Consider the following 20644-nt stretch of genomic DNA (forward strand, 5'->3'; position numbering starts at 1 on the left):
CCTTCCTCTGTAATATGGAAGAAGGACACTCTGTAGCAAAAAGCTTGTCTAATAACTCTCCCAATCATACAACTGGTCCAATAAAAGATGTCACCAAAAAACGCCTGCTTTTCCTGTATTTTCTGGACCACCACGACTCCAGCACTCCAAACCCTATGGAATAAAGGGGCATAGTCCTTTTCCTAGGATAACTTGAGCATGTTCTACCCCCCAAAATTCCCAGTCCCTGGTCCAAACTGATAACCAATGTCACTTCTAGGTACACAGTGGAAGTAAACAAACATGCTCAGTATACTAATAAGCATACATAGTATTGACTTCAACGGTCTTCCAATTGCCAATACTGAATTTTATTGGGTTATGATCACTGATCCCTAAACTATCAACATCTAGTTTAGTGATTTATTAATCTTAATTCTTCACAATAGATCCAAAAATAGAATTACTTTGTGTTGCATGCAATAACTCATGCGAGAAAAATGTTATCTGTGATTTTTAGTATTACTAATGTCATGTTACTACTGGCCTATAAGATGGATCTTATGACAGCCTTTCTTCATATTACAGACACATTTTCAGGATAACCTATTCCTATACATTAATTTGATTTGGTAGTCTTAAAGATGACATTCTCTAGCATAAAAGGTATTGCAGTTTCTCTCCTTCTGGGCTTCATTAGTTAACACGAGTTACAGAGAAGCATTCATCTCTATGAGTAAGAATTTTTCCAAAATTCTTCCTGGTAGAAAAACAGCCAGGGGCCTTGAGCATACATGTGTTCCAGCCCTGGAGCAGGAGGACTACAAAGACAAGTTCTCCAACCAGGGGACACTAGACAGCTGCTCCCTGGGCCACCTGCACCTTTAAGGGAGTCCATTAATTGGCAGCCTGTCCTCTCCTCTGCTAGTGAAGAAGATTGTGGAGGAGGGGAGGGGTCCAACTCCAGGATAATGCCTACCCTCCTCCTGCCAATCAGCTAATTGGTGAGACAGGGGACAGGGCTTCTATGGTGGGAGCCATGGGGAAATATGTTCTCTTCGCACAAAAGTATCACACCTTAATGGCCACATTTCTCTATATACATTCAAGATCCTGCATTTTTTAATTATCAATAGTCAAAAAAAACAGAGAAGAGTTATTTACTACAGAGTGCTACCTTTTCTATATTACCCCCTTAATCCACTTTATCGTTTACTGAACATATGAATTGTTCCATCCTGTCAAGTAACATCAATTATGTCATATTTACTCTAAGTAAATTGCTCTTGCTTGTTATTTACATTCCTTTTTTACATTTGTCCAATTTGCTCATGAACTAATGATAAACCATTTCCTATAACTAAAAGCTACTTTCAAACAACAATTGCTTCAGAGCCAACAAGTAATTAACAAGTACGTTTCTTTTATATTAAAGTATGGGGAAAAAATCAGTAGCTTTATTTGTGAATGGTATATAAAGAATTTGAGAAGGTAAACTTTGCATTGCATTGCCACATATTGATTAGAGCACCTGGAAGAAGAAAGGACTATACAGTATTGTATGTACAAACTGGATTCAGATTTATAAAGCATCTTTTCCATAAAGGCATATGGGTGAAAGTGAAGTACTAAAGATATAGAAACACTATGTAAATAAAAAAGCATGTCAGATTTGCATGTAAACATTTCAGTTTAAAATAAAAATAAACTTCACAAGGATCATTCAAAAATCTTCTTTGAACTATCAGTTATAAACTTTACCAGTTTCCAAAGCTGTGTAATATTCAAACAGTCTAAATCATACAGTAAAATACTTACAGCATGTGCTCCTTGTATTGTCCTTACAAGATTGATTCCTTTCCATACACATATATCTCCATTAAGCGCACCAGAATATGTCACTTCATCTCTTGCACAGGCTAGACACAGTATTGTTTGCAGATCACCAGTCTTGCCAAAAACACCACGTTTTGGTGTTAATGAATTACCACACAAGCTCCAGAACTGCAAAATAAAACATGATATAAAAGGGGGGGTTTTGTTAACATACTGCAAAATTTTCCAGATTCAATATAGCATATGTCTACTGTTGGAGGAAAAAATATATACTAAATGCTAAGAATTTTCTTCTAAGAATCTCTTAGTCTTTTCATTCCACTAGTTTTTCAGCATTCAAACAACAGAACATTTTTTTCCATTAAATTTAGTCTGCTGTTTCTCTGGAAATAAAGCAGTTATTTCATATATTTATGATTTCTTAAGTGAAAACATTTCCATTTTAAATTAAGTATTTTTATGAATCGTAATCGTTAGCACTCAGTTCAATATTTCTTTAGTTTTTGTAACAATTGAGAACAATTTCATAATAAAAACTTTTAGATGTTACAAAACACAAAATATTCTTCGTGCTATCACAGTATTTTTCAAACCAAAACTCTTCAGGAGTTACCACTATGCTTGTTCCAACAATAGCTGGTGCCAACTTGATGTACAGAATACAGTAAGGATCCGATATGTGGGATACCATTTGCCTGACCATGTAGAAGCCTCTAAATTGCAAAACTACTCTTCTTTTAGTCTCCTTTGCTATATTAGTTAATATTAAAAAAATATAAATTAAAGTAGTAAAACAAAAAATTATTCCTTTTGGCCTGATTAACTAACCAAAATTTAAGATTTTATATTATTCCAATAAGAGGAAAACATTGACACTGAAGTTGGTGGAATTCTGTTTTTAAAAGAAGGGTGTCAAATATAAAGTCCATGAGGCTCACCTAGAGGAGCAGGGAATCATGGAAGTGGGGAGAACAGGGGCAGAAGTTCCTGCTGAAATCTGGGGCATAGGGCCCACAGCTCCATTTCAGATACATTTTGGTGGTAGGAGGGAAGCAGCTGAGGCATCCACTCGTGTCACCACTGGGATGAATTTAGATTCAGCCTGTAAGGAGCTTCACAGTCCACATCCAACCTAGGGGCCAAATGAGTTTGACACCCCTGATTTACAAGAATGTACAAAATCTTGCTTCCTAAAGTGCAGGGGAAATCATACATCTGGAAATTTTTTCCAGGCTCTCTGCCTCAGATTACTTTAAGCCAGCACCTGAACCCTGAAGTCTTTTCTAGGTTTCTCTTAGGCTACGCCCTTAGTGCTAGTTCAGATAGGATATGAAGCTTCCTTCTCAGACTTCTTCAGAGTTCTGTTGCTTATTCATCATACACAAATATCCTTCCCAATATCCCTGAAACAAAGGCCTTCACAATCAGAGGATTCATATTCCTGAATAGCCTTGCATTTCCTTTTGTTTTTGGTGGACACAAATGCTGACTACTCCTTCAAAACCGCGGCAAAGAGTAGCCGTCAAATCAATCAATCAGTTTCAATAAAGGTTCACTCAACCAAAAAGGCAGTTTTATTTGAATTAAAAACATATAAATGTAATTTAAAGAAAAAACATACATTTTGTATCAGAGATTATAGAAACAAATGTAAGATTAAAGGAACGTTTTGTGGGTGCTGCTCAGGCGGTTGGTCCTAGGTGCCACATGCAGCCTGCACCCTAGACCCCCTGCACTATGTACAGTGCTAGGTCCAGGCCACATGCTGCAGGCAGTGCATGCACTGTTCTGCCCTAGCACACCACAGGCACAGTGAAGCCCAGGGTGAGCATGTGATGCAAGCAGTGTGCCAAGCTGGACCAGCCATGCACAGCACACAGAGCACAGAGGGCTGGCACAGGGTGCATATGGCATTCAGCTTCCCACCAGACCAGACTTGCACTCTGGCTCTGGTATGGCCTGACCTGAACTGGCCCAGAAGCACCACACAGGGCCAGTCCAGGAGTGTACCACACACAGTACATGCACCAGATTGACCCCACTGTGCTGTGTGTAGGGCGTATGGGGCCAGGCCCAGCCCACATACCACATGCTGTGCGTGGAGCTCTGGTCTGAGATTGGTTCAGAGACCTGTGGGCTGGATCATATGACTCCATGGATCAAATCTGGCCCACAGCTTTGATACCCTGGGAGTGTATATGTTAATAACCAACGGTTAAAAATAAAAAAGACTACCATATTAATTCCCAAAACAAGCACTGAAGAATATTCAAAGTTAATTTTTAAGTTTCAAGTCATTAAAAAACTGAGATATGTTCATGTGCTTTTAGGACACCCAGAATAACCTGAACTATGCTTCAAAGTGACATGAATAACTACACAGCCATAATTAAAACATGTTAAAATTTCTGGTTCCAGACACAAATTAAGGTTTTTTTAAACATTTTTTTCCTTTGTGCAGAAACTTTTTTTCTTCAAAAACAGAACTAAGTTTGTGGGATGGACTGTCTATGCAGTTATAGAACTTATGTCCAGGAGTAAAAATTGTCTAAGCAAATGGAGAAAAGAATACGGGTGATGTTATGCTAAGGGGCTTATTATAGATCATCAAGCACAGAATGTGGATAAGGCTTTTTGGGCAACTAAGATCATCCAAAATATAAAAACTAATGACAATGTGTGCCTAATTAGAATGCTCTAGCACTGCCACAGCATCACATGTGGGTTTAAAATCATGTGGCCCCACACTGGCAGAGGAAAGAGGACCCAGGACTATGGCAGAAGGAGCGTGGAGCCCAGTTGCAGGATTGCCCCAGCAGGAGCCAAGTGAACAAAGTTAGAGCTGGCTCACCAGACTAGAGGCTCGAAGGGCCTATAGCCCTAGGGGCCCAAACCCAGTGAGCGATGTAACACAAGAAGCCCCAGAGAAACGCTGCTCACTCAGCAGGACACCAGAGGTGGCGACTGTGAGTTTGTTCCAGGAGGAGATCCAGGGATGTGTTATAATTTTGGGTTCAGTGGTTCTTTTTTTTTGTTTGAGTTAAAGGTACATTAGACTGACCCTCCCATCACGGATATCGAAGAACTGGGGGCTGAAGCAGCAAGCCTGGGATAGTAACCCATTTGAGGACTGAGTAAAAAGGATAAGTGATTTACCAGCAGGCCTTGAGGCCAGTAAAAGAGCTTGACATCATCAGGTGGGGCAAAGAGGGGAGAAAACTCAGCCACCTTGTGCAAAAACCTGATACAGACCACCTAGGCAGTGGGCACCCATAGATTAGGCAGATAAGAGTATGACCACCCAAGACTGGTACAAACCCAAACATCTCCAGGGTGGTGACTTAAGACAAAGCTGGAAGAGACTCTCTAACCAATCAAGATTACAAGTTGTAAATGAGCACGGCTAATTGAGCAAATCACTGGCTGTGCTATCCTTTCATTAGATGACTGGCAGGCTGACTATCCTATAAGATCTGGTTGGTGTTGGTGCATGGACGGGGTATATGAGGAAGAGCAGCCCCACAGACCAGTGACTCAAGATACTTGTGAGAGCAAACAGAAATAACCAAGGATCCTCCCTTTCTCACGTAAGATCAAGATGTGGTGGGCAAGTTGAAGGGTGTGCCCTACAAGTAAGAGTGAGCAGAAGTCAAGCTGTCTAGCCCTAAGAACTAGCACTCAACAGACAAGAGTGCCTGGTCCCAGAGACAAATCCAAGTTGGGCATAGCCATCCATGCATATCAAACAATAAGAATGCAGTTTTTGTAAAAAACAATGATTAGCTGGGCCTGAACACAGGTGTAGAAAACAATGTTTCTGTAGAAAGCAATGCCAACCGATTCACACTTGGCACGAATTTAAAACCAGGGTGGATACAGTGCCTGGGGCTGATGGGTGGGTAATAAGGTCTGTTATCACTCATTTCCATATACTGCTGTTAACAAGGATGTTATCTCTGGAGACAACAAACTCTCCCTATGCCTGAAGAAGGGCATTTGTGCCCAAAAGCTTGCAAAAAGACAATTTTTCCACATATTTAGTTGCTCAGATAAAAGATATCACATCTACCCGAAGAACCTTGTCTTCCTATAATCTCTAGAGACACAAATCCACAGTTTGAGAACTGAAACTAAGCATCACAGAAATGCTTAATGGGATCTTCTAGAGTGAGCACTAAGTCCTGTTGGGTAGAATGGTTTTCTTTAATCTTTACTAATCGATAGAGGAGCCCCTGGGAACCATAAGGTTAGGCCCCTAATATAGTCCATGGCCTGTTGTGACCTATTTATAAAACTTCTAAAAAGCTTACATGACTATGTTGTCTCAAATAATATATATTTAGAAGTTATAATCCCTATTCCATGATATCTTTGAGCTTTAACATATCTTTCATAGATTTCATAGACATTAGGGCTGGAAGGGACCTCGGGAGATCATTGAGTCAAGCCCCCTGCCCAAAGGGCAGGAAGTCAGCTGGGGTCATAGGATCCCAGCAAGATAAGCATCCAATTTACTCTTGAAGGTGTTCAGTGTAGGTGCTTGAACCACCACTGGCAGACTGTTCCAGACCTTGGGGGCTCGGACAGTAAAGAAATTCTTCCTTATGTCCAGCCTGAAACGGTCTTGCAGGAGTTTGTGATCTTAAATTAAAACTATCTTCAAATAAATTTATTTTAAAGCATCTTAACAAAAAACACCAAACATATGATTAAATACAAATATTTAAATCTGATTTAAATAAAAAAATCCAATTTTTTATAGTAAAAAAAAGAAAAAATCATGGATTTTTATCCACCCTGCTCCCTAGAGAATTCCCTAGCTGAAGCATCCCCAATATATTTCATAGTTTCATAGTTAGGGACTGGAAAGGACCTTACAGATCATCAGGGTCCCCCCTCCCCGCACTTAAGCAGGAAAGACCTCTGGGATCAGATGACCCCAGCAAGATGGGCATCAAGATGCTTTCTGAAGATCACCAGGGTGGGTGACTATACCACCTCTGTAGGGAACCTGTTGCAAACTCTTGGCACTTGACTTATAATCAAGTTTTTCCTTATATCTAGCTGAAGCAATCCTCAATCAGCTTGTGCCCATTATTTCTTGTCCTCCCCTGCTGAGCCTTGGTGAACAGATGCTCTCCCAGCCCCTTAGCAATTATTTTCACCAAGTCATGGAGGAGAGGCAATGTTCCACAGTATCAGAGAAGGACTAACATAATACCAATCTTTAAAAATGAAAAAAAAAGGACGCTGGGAATTATAAGTCAGTCAGCCAATCTTTGATACCTGGAAAGATACGAGGACAAATTATAAACTTCTAAAAGAACACTAAAATAATAAAAACCATTATGGATTTATGAAGATCAAATTATGCTAAACCAATCAAATTTATTTGTTGACAAGGTGGTAGAAGTGGTAGAAGAGAAAGCAGTAAATATGATGCATCTTGACTTTATTAAAAATGTTGAGAAGTCACAGAACTTCTAGCTAAGTACAGACATTCAGGAGGTTAAATCAGGTTCAAAATAGCCACCCAATTAAAACTTAGCTTATCCCAGTGCTGACCTTACACTTTCAGACCCAGTCTCAGTGACCAGCAATTAGTCCAAACCTATAACAGAACAGAAGTTCAGTGCACGCAAACCAGTTTAAAAATTGCGAAACCCAGTTTTAGATAAACCTGGATCTATGTAGTATCAGACTCATTTGATTTAGGTCAAACCCGTGCATGGAACTTCTGTCCACTTCCCCTACACATCCCTGGGGCTGGGTAAGCCCAACCACCCGTTCCAGCCCCGAGGCTGTTCTTTTCACTCTCCCTTTCCCCTGCACTGGTCTATTTTTTTGCCCCTTGCTCCACCCCAGCCAATGCTCTCAACCCTCATCCCACAAGCCACTCTGGGTGCAGCTGTTTTTATCAGCTTTCGTGGATGCTGGAGCTAAGCAAATTAAGTCCTGGTGGGGGGAGGCAGATGGATGGGGTTGTAATTTCACTGGAGGGGACTCCCCACCTACCCACCCCACCCACCTGTAGGTCACACCTGCCAACCTTTGCGGGAGGCTGCCTACCCTTCCTTCCATTCCACCCATGGGTTGCATCTACCCCCCACCCCAGCCTCACTGCAGGCCCCTGATCCCCTACAGCCTGCTGGACCCACAACCCCTGACTAGCCCCCCACCATCCTGACTTACCTGCTATGTGGAAGCCATTTCAAATTGATTTCTCCCTAATGCCACCAAATAGCTGTACTTAGCCTGTGAGTTCAGAAGTGCTTAAAAACTGCACTCAAGAGAAGGAGCAAGGGGAGTCACATTGGACCCACAGAGATAAATGCACTATCCATCCATCTTACCATCCCCATTCAAAAGGTTTACCAAATTACTAACTTTTACATTACCTGAAATGTTGCAATGGAGCTATGGATTCTTCCTAATACAAAACTGACATAGGATCCTACCAGCTATGAAAGGATGAACTCCCCCTCCTAGCTGGCCAGTGTTGCATTTATTGACATCACCTTGAAAAGTAAGCTTGAAAGATGCTAGGCAGATAGACTATAACTCCAGTTCACAGGATGAAGTATTTGTGGCCCACTCTTTTTCTATATAATTTTTCTTAGTATCAAATGAAACACAGCATTCATTAGTGACGGTAACATTTTGTACTTTTTGACAAGCTTTAATACATTGCCTTTTCATATAACTATGCACTGAACTGCTCAACAGCTGCTGAACCAACCCTGTGCTAAATATGGAGAAGTATTTACTTCACTCACTGCAAGCAAGCCACACTTATTATGTCTCAAGAGATGGTCAAGCACTTCACTTGCACATCTTTGTACTAATTTGGACTCTAAATAAATACTTCTTGTGCTGTAAAACCTTTGAGCAAAGGATCCAAATAGCAAAAGTATTACATAATTTTTATTCTTACAGCGCTATAATAAGTACCTAATTAAACAAATCATTGCATTTGAACACATGCTGGCTAAAAGCAGCGGGTATCCAGAGCACAAGGAGTCACAAGCAAGGTTACTTAAGAAATAACTGCACAATTACTGTACAAATCAGATATTCCTAACCAATAACTGAAGAAAGCAATCCAAAGCAAAGAAAGCAAACAGAATCTTGCCATTTTAACTGGCTTAGGCAATTCAACATAATACGACAATTTGCATTCTTCAGTCCAACGTCTTGAAAATATGAGTGACCTCTGATCATTTCCCTAATCAAAATACTATTCAAGCTTTAGGGTTAGGACTTTAAAAAAAAATCATGATAATTAACTGTAAGCTGTTTTTTTTAAATGCTCAAAATATTATTTAAAAATACATAACAGCTTTTTTAATTCACTAAAACTTGCTTAAGGAAAATAAGACGTTTTAAAATAAAATATCTGCAGTACACTGAACCATTTTTAATTAATACAATTGTTGTAAAATGATAGTGTAGCACTGCCAAAATGACCTTCTGATATCCTGAAGCAGCAGAAAGGTTAGTAGTAATCAAACTAATGGAAGTCCTTAGACCACCTAAGTGGTATATTTAATCAAAATTGTGTGCAATCTAGTTGACTCATTAAATATTTTTGCCAATAAAGAAATCTAATTCCCAAGTTCCCTCTATAAAAATAATACAATCTTACCACTTGTCAATTATGCTAATTTTTGTATTTTAAAAAGTATATTTATACAGGCATATTAAATACATAAATAAACTGATATACTGGGTTTCAGCTGCCACTTCTTGTTTTTCATGAAAAAAAAAGCATGACCCAGTCAGAAGCATACAAAGAGCTATCTACCTGAAGTTTGTGTTCCCAAGTCTTACCTTTCCTACTGAGGAAGAAGGGGATGGCAAAGTTGAGGATTCACAGATGACTGTATGTAGCACCCACCAGCCTGAAGTAATTCCTGTGAATATCTGGAAGGACTGAGATTTGCCAAGTAGGAGGCAAGTTGGGGGGCACTAAAGGTGGTGACCTAGCGTCAGGATTAGTGTGGAGCTTTCAAGCTGCTATTACATCTGCTGTTTTCCAAAGAATGATAGTGAATATAATTCAGAACATATTTACATAAAATAAATCTATTCCAGTACCTTAATGTGTTTTACACCACAGCTGACAAGTTTGTTTGGTTGATATAAATCCCAAGAAATATCAAATATCTGCAAATAAATCAAAAAGTTAGTAAAAATGGAATTTAGTACAAGCACACTGTCAGATGCAAGTGAAAATAGTAACAATTCTCATGAATCGGACAGGGTTCCCAACCTACTACAGACACAGAAAGCAGTTTTGGAAACGTGTGAAAATTATTTTGGCCTGCAAAAGTTAAATTCCATTCTATAAGACATAAATAACTTTAACTGCCCCTTGATGGACATACACAAAGTAACATATAGTAGAGAGAGGTGGCTAGTTGCATTAGTCTGTAATATAGAGTTATGGAAGATAAGGTACATCGGGGTGTCAAACAAATACCCTGCAGGCTGGACCTGGGGCCCCAGCCCTATGTGCAGCACACAGGTTAGACACAGCACTGTGTATCTTGCACACAATACTGGGTGTTGATCTTGGCACCCATTACATGAGACCCCTGCACTGGCCTTATGTGCTGGCACCAGACCCAGTCTGGTCAGGCTGTGCTAGAACTAGGATGAAGGGCTAGTCCAGTGGGATGCTGCATGTAGAATACACCCTGGATAAATCCCTGTACTAGGTGCAGTCCATGCGGTCAGTCTAGCCCCGTTTGCCATGTGTAGCATGCATCAGTCCTGGGGTTCACTGTGCATGTCATGCATGGGGTGCTGGCTGGACCCAGCATTGTATATGGCACAGGGGGCCCGGGGCACAAGCTGCATGCGGACTAACATCCTGTCCTGCCTGCAGCACTAGACCCTGCTTGTGCACTGAAGACAGCACATGCCCTGTGCTGGTTCTGCAGACACAGAGAGCTCCAAGGCCAACATGTACTGTGTGAGTTGGATCTAGCACCACAGGTGCTACACAGGGGACCAGTCCTGGTTCAGCCCTCAAACTAGCCCATGGGGCTGGATGACTGACACCCATGCTGTACATGTACATGAGATTGTAGGGAAAATAATCCTCTACTAAATTTGGAATTATGTAATTAATAAATTAGCTAAGATATAATATCTACGTACAAAGGGGCACAAGAAAGCTTAACTTTGACTTTTCCAGGTTAAGGCCTTAACTATACAACTAACTTCATTTCAACATTTTCTCCTTTACAAACTATTATCTTTTGAGTTGTATTTTGAGATCATAAGCTTAATGTAGAAAAAGTGATATACAGAGAGACTATTGCCAGTATGTTCTTGTGAATATATTTGTAATGAGTTCAAAAGCCTGTAAAGTTATAAATGCCAAAGTGATAACAAATATGACTGTATTTTTTTTAGTGGAACTACTCCACTGCAGCTTGTTTACTGCAGCTCTAAGTCAAGGGTCAGCAAAGCATGGCCCACAGGACACGGGGCTCTTTCTGGCAGTGGCAGGAAGCTATGACTCGTGCCACTGCATGGAGAAGTGCTGGCTACAAACTTGTCTTAGCACCTGCAAATGCCTGCTTCTGAACCAAAATAGGACATTCTGGCCTGTAGTGGAAAAGGTTGCCTACCACTATTCTATGTGGTCTTTCTGAACGTTATTTTAGTCATGTGAAAGATAGGAATATGCCTGCTTTAGAATGATTTCTAACAGTACCCTATTTACTCATCCTCTCCAAAGCTACATTCCATCTAATGAACTCCACCGTCCAAAAGATTTGGTACATTTGATTCTCCCACAACGTTGGATCTGTCACTGCCTCCAATTTGATACCTTCAACATGTGTCCCCATAACATCAAAAACATTCACAAATGATTGGTGAACTATACATTTTAAGAAACAGAAAAATGAAACATATTTTTCTGCATTCTGCTCACCTCCAAATAAGACACCTGCTTTGTTTTTGGTAAGGTAGACAGAAAAAGGGGGTTTCCAAAATCCTGACTTAGAGCTGGCTTTTCATGGAGAGGCTGCTCTGCAAAATGACTGTTGCTTCTCTCTCAGTGAACACCTGAGTGGGATCCAGTGTTAACCATTTGACAGCTGGTGCCATATAGGCAGCAGTTTTTGACTGCTCAGACAAATGCTACTGCTAACGCAGACAAGGTTCTTTGGATAAATCTGATATCTTTTATTAGACCAACTCAAATAGTTGGGAAATTTTTTCTTTGCAACCTTTTGGTTACAAATACCCTTCGTCAGGCTGAAGAAGCATAATATGTAGGAAAGACCAAACAACAACTGCATTCTGAATGAACGCACACCGAAAATCTATCAAAGACAAAAAACTCAATTACCTGGGGGGCACATTTTTCATAAGACAACCACTCTTTCTCCAATTTCTCAATTCTAATCCTCAAAGGGAATTTATACAACACCTTTCACTGACAAGCCTACAAACTTCACTTCATCTACCTATTGGATACAAAAAATCATGGACTAAATATAGACTTAGGTTATAATGTGTCATAAATCCAAACTAACATCAGACTCCCCAGGTACCTCTGCATTATCTACCAGCTACATCCCCAGGCCCCCAACCTGTCTCTCTGCAATTTACATCTTCACTGACTGGCTTTCTTGTATACATACCAGCCTCTGACTTCTTTACTATTCATTCCATCCAGGAAGAGCACACACCAACTGCAGATGCTTCCTCAGTCTGACTAGAGGTATTTGTACCCAAAAGCTTGCAAAGAAGTTTTCCAACCATCTGAGTTGGTCTAATAAAAGATATCAGATTTAACCAAAGAACCTTGCCTGCCTATATCCTTAGACCAACATGGGTGCAACCTATACTGCTAATTCAGTAGCACTGGTGCAAAAGGATTAGTACTGGACTCTGCCCCTGCTGCTTGCTGAGGGAGAAGAGGCAGTCATTTTGCAGAACAGCTTCTCAAGGCTTCTCTTCTTCCACTGCTTCTACTTTGATGAAGAGATTCTGCTTCCTCACTTCAAATGCACCCCAATTTTGGAGGGCTGTTTTTGGGGAAAATGTGCATAAGGTATGCAAATAAGTAAAGTATACTGTATATATTTTTCTTTAAAAAAATTGACAAAACCAGCTTCTATAATCTAAAACAAAATGTATTTTATGTATAAGTACACAGGTTTTAAACCAAAATTCCATTGATATTCCCATTTTTGTGCTTACCCTGTCTGTATGACCAGGAGCCATTGATAACAATTTTCCTCTTCTCCAGTCCCAAACACATATTGTATTTTTTGAATCCAAGCCAACTGAGACCAAACGCTGATAATTTCCAAGACATTTTTTAAAAGAAAGACATGAAATAAGATTAAAAGAAAATGCCAGTGTCTAAAAGTATTCCTATCATTACCTCCATATTACGATTTTAAAAAGAAATTAGTGCAAAAAGTTCCAAAGACATTATGTCTGTGCAACAATTAAAACATCAAGCTAAAAGAAATGTAAATAAATATTAAATGCAAAGTTAAGTCAGTCCAGAAATACTTAAAGTGTTCACCATTAAGTATGTGAATAGTCACGCTGAAGTTAACAGAACTGTCTGTGTTTAAATGTGATAATGTAGATAACAATTTGAGTGATGAGGGTCTAGTAGTGATTTTAAAAGTTCAAGGAAATGTAAAGAAACAGTAATTTTATCCACATCTCTTCAACATCTTTCTGAAACAAAACCTTTGTTTAAAATGTCAGAGCTGGAAGTATTTTTAACTTACCAAAAATATTTTGTAAATTGTAAATGTATTAATACTTTAGAATTTCAGTAAATAAAATGACTAAAATAGACAGAAGGCAGAAGTTTCAGACTCAAAAGACGCTTCGCAGAAGAAACTAAAGAGTGAACACTAATCATTCAAGGAACAGAGCTAATCTCAATCAGTATTCAGCAACATTTTCTGGTGGAAGTACAGAATGACCCAGCTGGATCCAAGGAAAATGCTGTCAAGGAACTTCAGCTCTGCAAGCCAGATCTAGCTCACGAGTCATAGGTTGCTGACCCCTGATCTAGATTATTCTCCAGAAGCCATGTTATTAGATATAACATGTTAGCTACTTCTCCAGACTAGAATCAACAGGTCCCAAAATGGCAGCAAGGGATTTTACAAAGCACATTAAAAGAGAACCACTAGGCAACAGAGACATGCTCATTTCTGCTTGTTGTCGTTCTCCTGCAGAATGTGCTCAGTTCTGCCTCAAGTTGTGCTCAATTTTGAAGTCTTGTAGAAAGCACTAACCAGATTTGGATGTCTTGAAAAGTACATCAAGGTCATAAGGCTTCTCCATGAACAGATAACTGCATCCATTTCACGTAGCGAACTGGAGGACAGATTCATTTGTCATCTGAACTGTGGTCAAGTAAGGATGCATCACTGCCCCAATTCTGTTCTCCATTTTTGACAGTCATCCTAGTTCTCATTAAGGACTGCCTTACTTCCAGAATTGACACTGAATACTGAATGGATGAAGGGCTCTTCAATCTGGGACCTTTTAATTAGAACACCAAAGTATTCAAAACAACCATACTTCACCTTCAATATGCCAAGGACTGTGCCATCCTTGCACATACTGAGGAAAACCTCCAGACTGAGCTGGATTGTTTCAGAGAAGCCTACCAAACTCTGGGCATCAAAAAAGCTCAAATTCTCTGTCAACCTCCTCTGGGTCATGAATGTGAGCCTCTCTCCCCTAAATACCACCGAGGGAAAGACCCTGGAGGTAGAAGAGTACTTCCCCTACCTCTATGGCAACCTCTTTCAGAGTGAACACTGATGAGGAGATCCAACTGCCTCTGGAAAATTGCTCTGGCGTATCTTTATTCATGGTAATCTCCGGAAAGACACATTGTGGATGCCTGACTCTCACCTCTCAAAACAAGAGCTCTACTCCCAGGTTTGCTATTGCCTGAGACCTTGCAATGGCCAGAGTAAACACCACTAGGACACATTGAAGACACGTCTCAAGAAAATAGATGCTGACATCAAGAGTTGGGAGAAGCTGGCTGCCAACCAGCTCCAATGGCTCTCAAGCACTGGCCTGGTTTGAGGTAAAGCATCTTACCCTTGAAGCGGAGAAGAGAGTGAAGGAAGAAAAAGGAGCGGAATTCCAGTCTGCAGCCAACTCTCCCCTGAGGAAAGACCTGCAGCTCCTGTGGCTCAAGGATTGGACTTTTAAGTCATCTTAAGATTCATCAGTGAGCTGTGGTAGAGATTGTTCTGAAATCAAGGGACTGCCAAGACAAGTTGAGCAGCATGCACCCCAATCCAACTTATTCTATGGCCTGATGGTTGGCTTATTCTACGGCCTGATGGTTGGGGTAGTCTCCTGGCCATGTCATAGTTTCATAGTTGGTAGGGTCAGAAGGGACCTGAGCAGATCATTAAGTCCAACCCCCTGCCATGGGCAGGAAAGAAAGCAAGCTGGGATCAAACAACCCCAGCCAGGTGATTTTCTAGCCTCTTTCTGAAGACCCCCAGGGTAGGAGCAAGCACCACTTCCCTTGGAAGCTTGTTCTAGATCCTAGCTGCCCTGACTGTGAAGTACTGCCTCCTGATATCTAGCCTGATTCTACTCTCAGTCAACTTATGGCCGTTATTCCTTGTTACTCCTGGTAGTGCTCAGGGGAACGGGGACTCTCCCATAGCCTGCTGGTCCCCCTTGGCCAGTTTGTAGACAGCCACCGGATCCCCCCTCAGCCTTCTCTTGTGGAGGCTGAACAGGTTCAGGTCCCATAGCCTTCGCTCATAGGGCCTGCCTTGCTGCCCCCTGATCACGCAAGTGGCCTCCTCTGAAACCCTCTCAATGCTGTCTACATCCCTCCTGAAGTGCAGCACCCAGAACTGGGCACAATACTCCAACTGCGGCCTGACCAATGTCCCATAGAGGGGGTGGATCACCTCCTTAGACCTACTTATGATGCATCGCTTCTTATGTTAAAATAGGGCCAGGATTGCAAAATATAATCGTGACTTTCCAGTGTCACTCCTTTAAAAATGAGTTCCTTTTGCACCTGGAAGAAGTCCAAAGTCTAAACAGTTAAAGAGGAGTAATCATTAAAAATGAACATCAGTTATGAGTAGGGCCTGGTTTAAATCATGATTTTGCATTTTTCATTAAAATCAAAATTAAGTGATTTTCACAAAAAATGTGATTTGCAACAATAGGATGGGTGTTTACTGGGGAACTTTCCAGAAAGTGGTCATATCATGGCATTTCACTGCAACAAGATGGTTTCTGTAGGCTGAAGAAAGCATTCCCCAGCCAGCAGCCAAAAGCCTAGCAGCCCAGGGGGAAAAGGGGAAGGGAGAGGGCTGCAAAAAGGACAGGGGAAGGATAGAGCTTGGGGGGCTGTTTGTTCCTCCGGGCAGAAAAACTGGGGTGCCTGGGGTTGGGGGGAAAGAACACACTTGCAGATCAAACAGCCCCTCCCCTACCCAGTGCCAGGGCCATCTGCCAAGGCAGACCCCGGCACCACCAACACCCCCACTCCTTTTGGTGGCTTTCAGCAGGATTATTCAAGCAGCTACATCATTACCCGTCTGCTTTCCTGCTCCAGTCATGCTGTTCTCTGCCTTCAATAAGAAAAAAATCTAAGCAAACCAAGAACATCTCAGCCCAGGACCAGGTAAAGTAGTACCCTACAAGAACTCTCCAGCCAGATGGTGGCAAGCTCTTCTGCTCATTCTGTAATGCGATGTTGGGCTTGTGCATCAAGAACAGCATTGATCAGCATTTGGAGTCTGAATCCCACAAAAAGCGGAAGGCGGCTGCTGCTGCTGCCCAGGTTGAAAGTGAGCCCAAGAAACAGGTGACCATATTCTCCATGTTCAGGGGGATGACAGAGAACAGCAAGGCAAGGAGAAAGGTAGCATTCACACCCATCAGAACCTTTATGGTCATGCCAACATTCCCCTGGAGAAAGCTGACAACCAGGTGGTAAGAACCTACCTTGCCCCAGAATGTCCCAAAGGAAGGGATCATCCCCTCTGCAAGCAACCTTCACAGAAGCTATCTGTCAGCTTTGGTGACTTCCCATGTTGAGGCTACAAAACCTGCCTTTGAATCAATTTTGTACCTACCGTTTGAGTAGAGTGAGTGTGTGTGTGTCTGTCTGTGTGTAGAGGGTGGGCAGGGTGAAGGCAGCTGTCAGCACACACTGGGAACTGCAGTGCCTTTAGGGCAGGGCTGGGCAAAATAGGGCCTGTGGGTCATAGTTTCATAGTTTCATAGTAGCTAGAGTCGGAAGGGACCTAGGTAGATCATCTAGTCCGACCCCCTGCCTTGGCAGGAAATAGCACCGGGGTCAGATGACCCCGGCAAGGTGCTCATCTAACTTCCTTTTAAAAATCCCCAGGCTAGGAGCCTGCACCACTTCCCCTGGAAGCCGGTTCCAGGCCCTAGCCGCCCTGACTGTGAAGTAGCGCCTCCTAATATCTAATCTAAACCTACCCTCCGCCAGCTTGTGACCGTTATTCCTGGTCACTCCTGGCGGCACACGGGGGAACAGGGACTCCCCAATGCCTGCTGATCCCCCCTGACCAGTCTGTAGCAGGCCACAAGGTCCCCCCTTAACCTTCTCTTGTGGAGGCTAAACAGGTTCAGGTCCCGTAGCCTCTCCTCATAAGGCCTGCCCTGCTGACCCCTGATCATACGAGTGGCCCTCCTCTGGACTCTTTGCATATCGTCCACGTCCCTCTTGAAGTGTGGCGCCCAGAACTGGACGCAGTACTCCAGCTGCGGCCTGACCAGTGCCGCATAGAGGGGGAGGATCACCTCCCTGGACCTGCTCGAGGTGCATCTGTGGATGCATGACAGGGTACGGTTGGCCTTCTTGACTGCCTCCCCACACTGCTGGCCCATGTTCATCGTGGAGTCAATGACGACTCCAAGATCCTTTTCCGTCTCCGTGCTGGCAAGAGGGGAGTTCCCCAACCTGTAAGTGTGGTGCCGGTTCTTCCTCCCCATGTGCAACACCTTGCACTTATCAGTGTTAAACCCCATCCTATTCTCATCCGCCCACCGTTGCAACCTGTCAAGGTCAGCTTGTAGCCTATTGCACCCTTCTAGTGCACCCACATCCCCCCACAACTTAGTGTCATCAGCAAACTTGAACAGGGTGCTTTCTACCCCGTCATCCAAGTCACTGATGAAGATGTTGAACAGTGCGGGCCCGAGGACCGAGCCCTGCGGAACCCCACTGCCCATGTCCTTCCAGGTCGAGAAGAACCCATCCACTACCACCCTCTGGGTGCGGCCCTCCAACCAGTTAGCGACCCATTTGACTGTGTGGGCATCGACACCACAGTCTCCCAGCTTTTTGATGAGGACAGGGTGAGAGACAGTGTCGAAAGCCTTCTGGAAGTCCAGAAAGACTACATCCACAGCAACCCCTGCGTCTAATGATTTGGTGACCTGATCGTAAAAGGCCACCAGGTTGGTCTGACAAGACCTGCCACTGATGAACCCATGTTCATCTGTGTGTAGAGGGTGTGTAGAGGGCAGCCTACCAACTGACTGAATCTGGCCTGCAGCTGACCCCGCAGTGCTCCACATGGAGCCAAGCTGAGCCAAGTCCACTTCCTGCACCACACTCTTGCCGGTGCCCACCTACCTGGGTCCTGGCCAGTGTGCACCTTCTGGCAGGGCTGTTCCCAGTGCAGCTGCAGCCAGGCAGCATCTGCCCAGCGTGTCGAGCTCTGGCTGTAGCTCCTGGCTGCCTTCCACCCGCACCAGAGATGTGCAGTTTCTGGTGCAGCTCTTCCCAGTGCAGTTGCAGCCAGCCAGGTGCTGCTCTGCTCCCCTCACCTCCCAGCTGGCTGCGGCCACACCAGGAACAGCCCAGCCAGAAGTTGTGCGCACTGGCCAGGGCCCAGGCCAGTCGAGCTGTTCTGCTCCCCTTGCATCCTGTTGTGGCTGCTCCTGAAAATGGATGCCCCTACCATGATCAGGCCATGGTATTAGCAAGTTTAAACTAGGCCCAGTCACGGGCATGCTAAATAGCCAGAGAAGCAGATCTTTGCAGGCACTTCAACCAGGTCCTTCCCAACAATGATGAATTTACATTTGAAAAGAACAGACTCATAAGAATAACTCCTGTGAACAGGCTATTCAAGGAAGGACATTTCTCACAGTGGAGAAAATTAAGTGAGAGACAGTACATCTTGGAGATGTCTGAAAGGATGCAAATATTCTCCCAGTCATAATCAGATCCATGAAGTCTTCAGGTCTAGTAAACATGCACCCTTTGAGGGGGGGGACAGGAAGTTATATGCATAGCATGGACTTCCCAGTGGAGGTTGTATGTAAGTGGCCAGGCAAGAAACCATACTTAAACACTGCCAGGACAGCAGGGGTTTGTCTTCAGTTTCTCAAGCATAAGGAATGGCTTTAGGTCCTCAGTCAGCAGACTGAATATTCTGACTTGCAGGAGAAGGGGCAGGAGGCCTTAACAGAAAGGCCAAAAGCAGAAACTGCTTTCTAACCTGTTGAGCTGCATAGAAACTGCAGTCCTGGGGTTAAGATACAGGGTAAAACACATTATTATTCTGACATTTTCTTTTGATTGTTTATTCTTATATCTTTGCCTGTCTCTCAGCATATAATTACTGATTTATAATGTTTGTTCATTTTCATAGCAAATTTTGTTTTCATCTTTTATATCACACAATTGTCAGCCATAACTCTGATCTCAGAGCATTTGACCATATAGACAGGCCTCTTCCAAGGAAGGGAGGGAATCTTTCTTTTCTGAGCATAATTAGACAAGGGTGGGTTTCTTTTAGCTGGCAAAATCCCCTCTACTAAGATCTGGCAAGACTTAAATGAGGCAGGTAAAGTTGAGGTGCCTTCAGGTCTCTTCAATGCTGAGGTGCCACTGATCAAGAAAGTGATCTTCATATGCCTGCTTCCTTCCTGGCTCCTCAGTGTTCCTCGACAAACAGGGGGCTCCAGCTACACCTCACTCCCATCTCCTTATGGTCTGTCAGGCAGTGTACCACACTCCCCTTTAGCAAATTTTGGACATGTCAGGGAACAGACAGCTGGTGTTTTGGACAAGGAGGAGTTCCAGGGGACTTAAGCAATCTTAGGTAAATGTTTGCCCTAGATTATGATAGTTGAAGTAAGAGATTAAGTACGCAAAGATGACTGATGCTAGAATGACATAACAATGTCGTTCTTACAAAAAATGCTGTTTCAAAGTCCAAAAGTAGTGAGAAATCTACCCTTGATGATGGCCAGTCACAACTGCCGCCCATATCCCTTTCCTAGACTAGGTGACGCTAAGAACTAGAGGTGCACTGATACACTGGTCCGATATCGGATTGGCACCAATATAAAAGATAATTATCTATATTGGAAATCAGCCTGAAGTGGCCAATAATTTGGCAGATAAATGGCCTGTGCATGCGCACAGCTGCAGCACAGTGTGTAGCCAGTGAGAAGCACAGCTGGCAGCATGGAGAGTTGTGTGCAGCTGGTAAGTCTATTGTGATGAGAAGAGTGTGGGGCTGAGGTAGGGGCAGGCACTGCCCAGCTGGGCCGGGGCAGGGGCACAGGAAGGGAGGGAGGGCAGGCAGATCCCACTGCACACAGCACGTTCAGTGGCTTGTTTGCTTATCCAGCGGCTCCCACCACTGCTACCACCGCTCGTCCGGGAGGGCATGGGGGAGGGGTGCCCCCAGATCTCTGTGGGGCGGGAGGCAGCAGTGCCCCAGCTAGGCAGCGCTTGCACCAGCCCCAGTCCCACTCCCTCACTCACCGCGGGGGCCTTGAC

At 43.2% G+C, this 20644-nt stretch overlaps 1 protein-coding gene across 1 annotated transcript in view; it reads right to left on the reverse strand.

Moving 5' to 3' along the window:
* Nucleotides 1-20644, reverse strand: part of EML5 (EMAP like 5) — a 230095-nt gene that overhangs the window by 156940 nt on the left and 52511 nt on the right. Inside the window, exons 3-5 of the mRNA XM_090033857.1 lie at nucleotides 13042-13140; nucleotides 9913-9981; nucleotides 1798-1983 (exon numbers count right to left, since the gene is read on the reverse strand). Coding sequence (XP_089889983.1) covers nucleotides 1798-1983; nucleotides 9913-9981; nucleotides 13042-13140 — 354 coding nt within the window. The remainder of the gene's footprint in view (nucleotides 1-1797; nucleotides 1984-9912; nucleotides 9982-13041; nucleotides 13141-20644) is intronic.

This window comes from Crocodylus siamensis, chromosome 2 (assembly GCF_052110815.1).
Source record: "Crocodylus siamensis isolate JL-2025a chromosome 2, ASM5211081v1, whole genome shotgun sequence".
Classification (NCBI taxonomy): domain Eukaryota; kingdom Metazoa; phylum Chordata; order Crocodylia; family Crocodylidae; genus Crocodylus; species Crocodylus siamensis.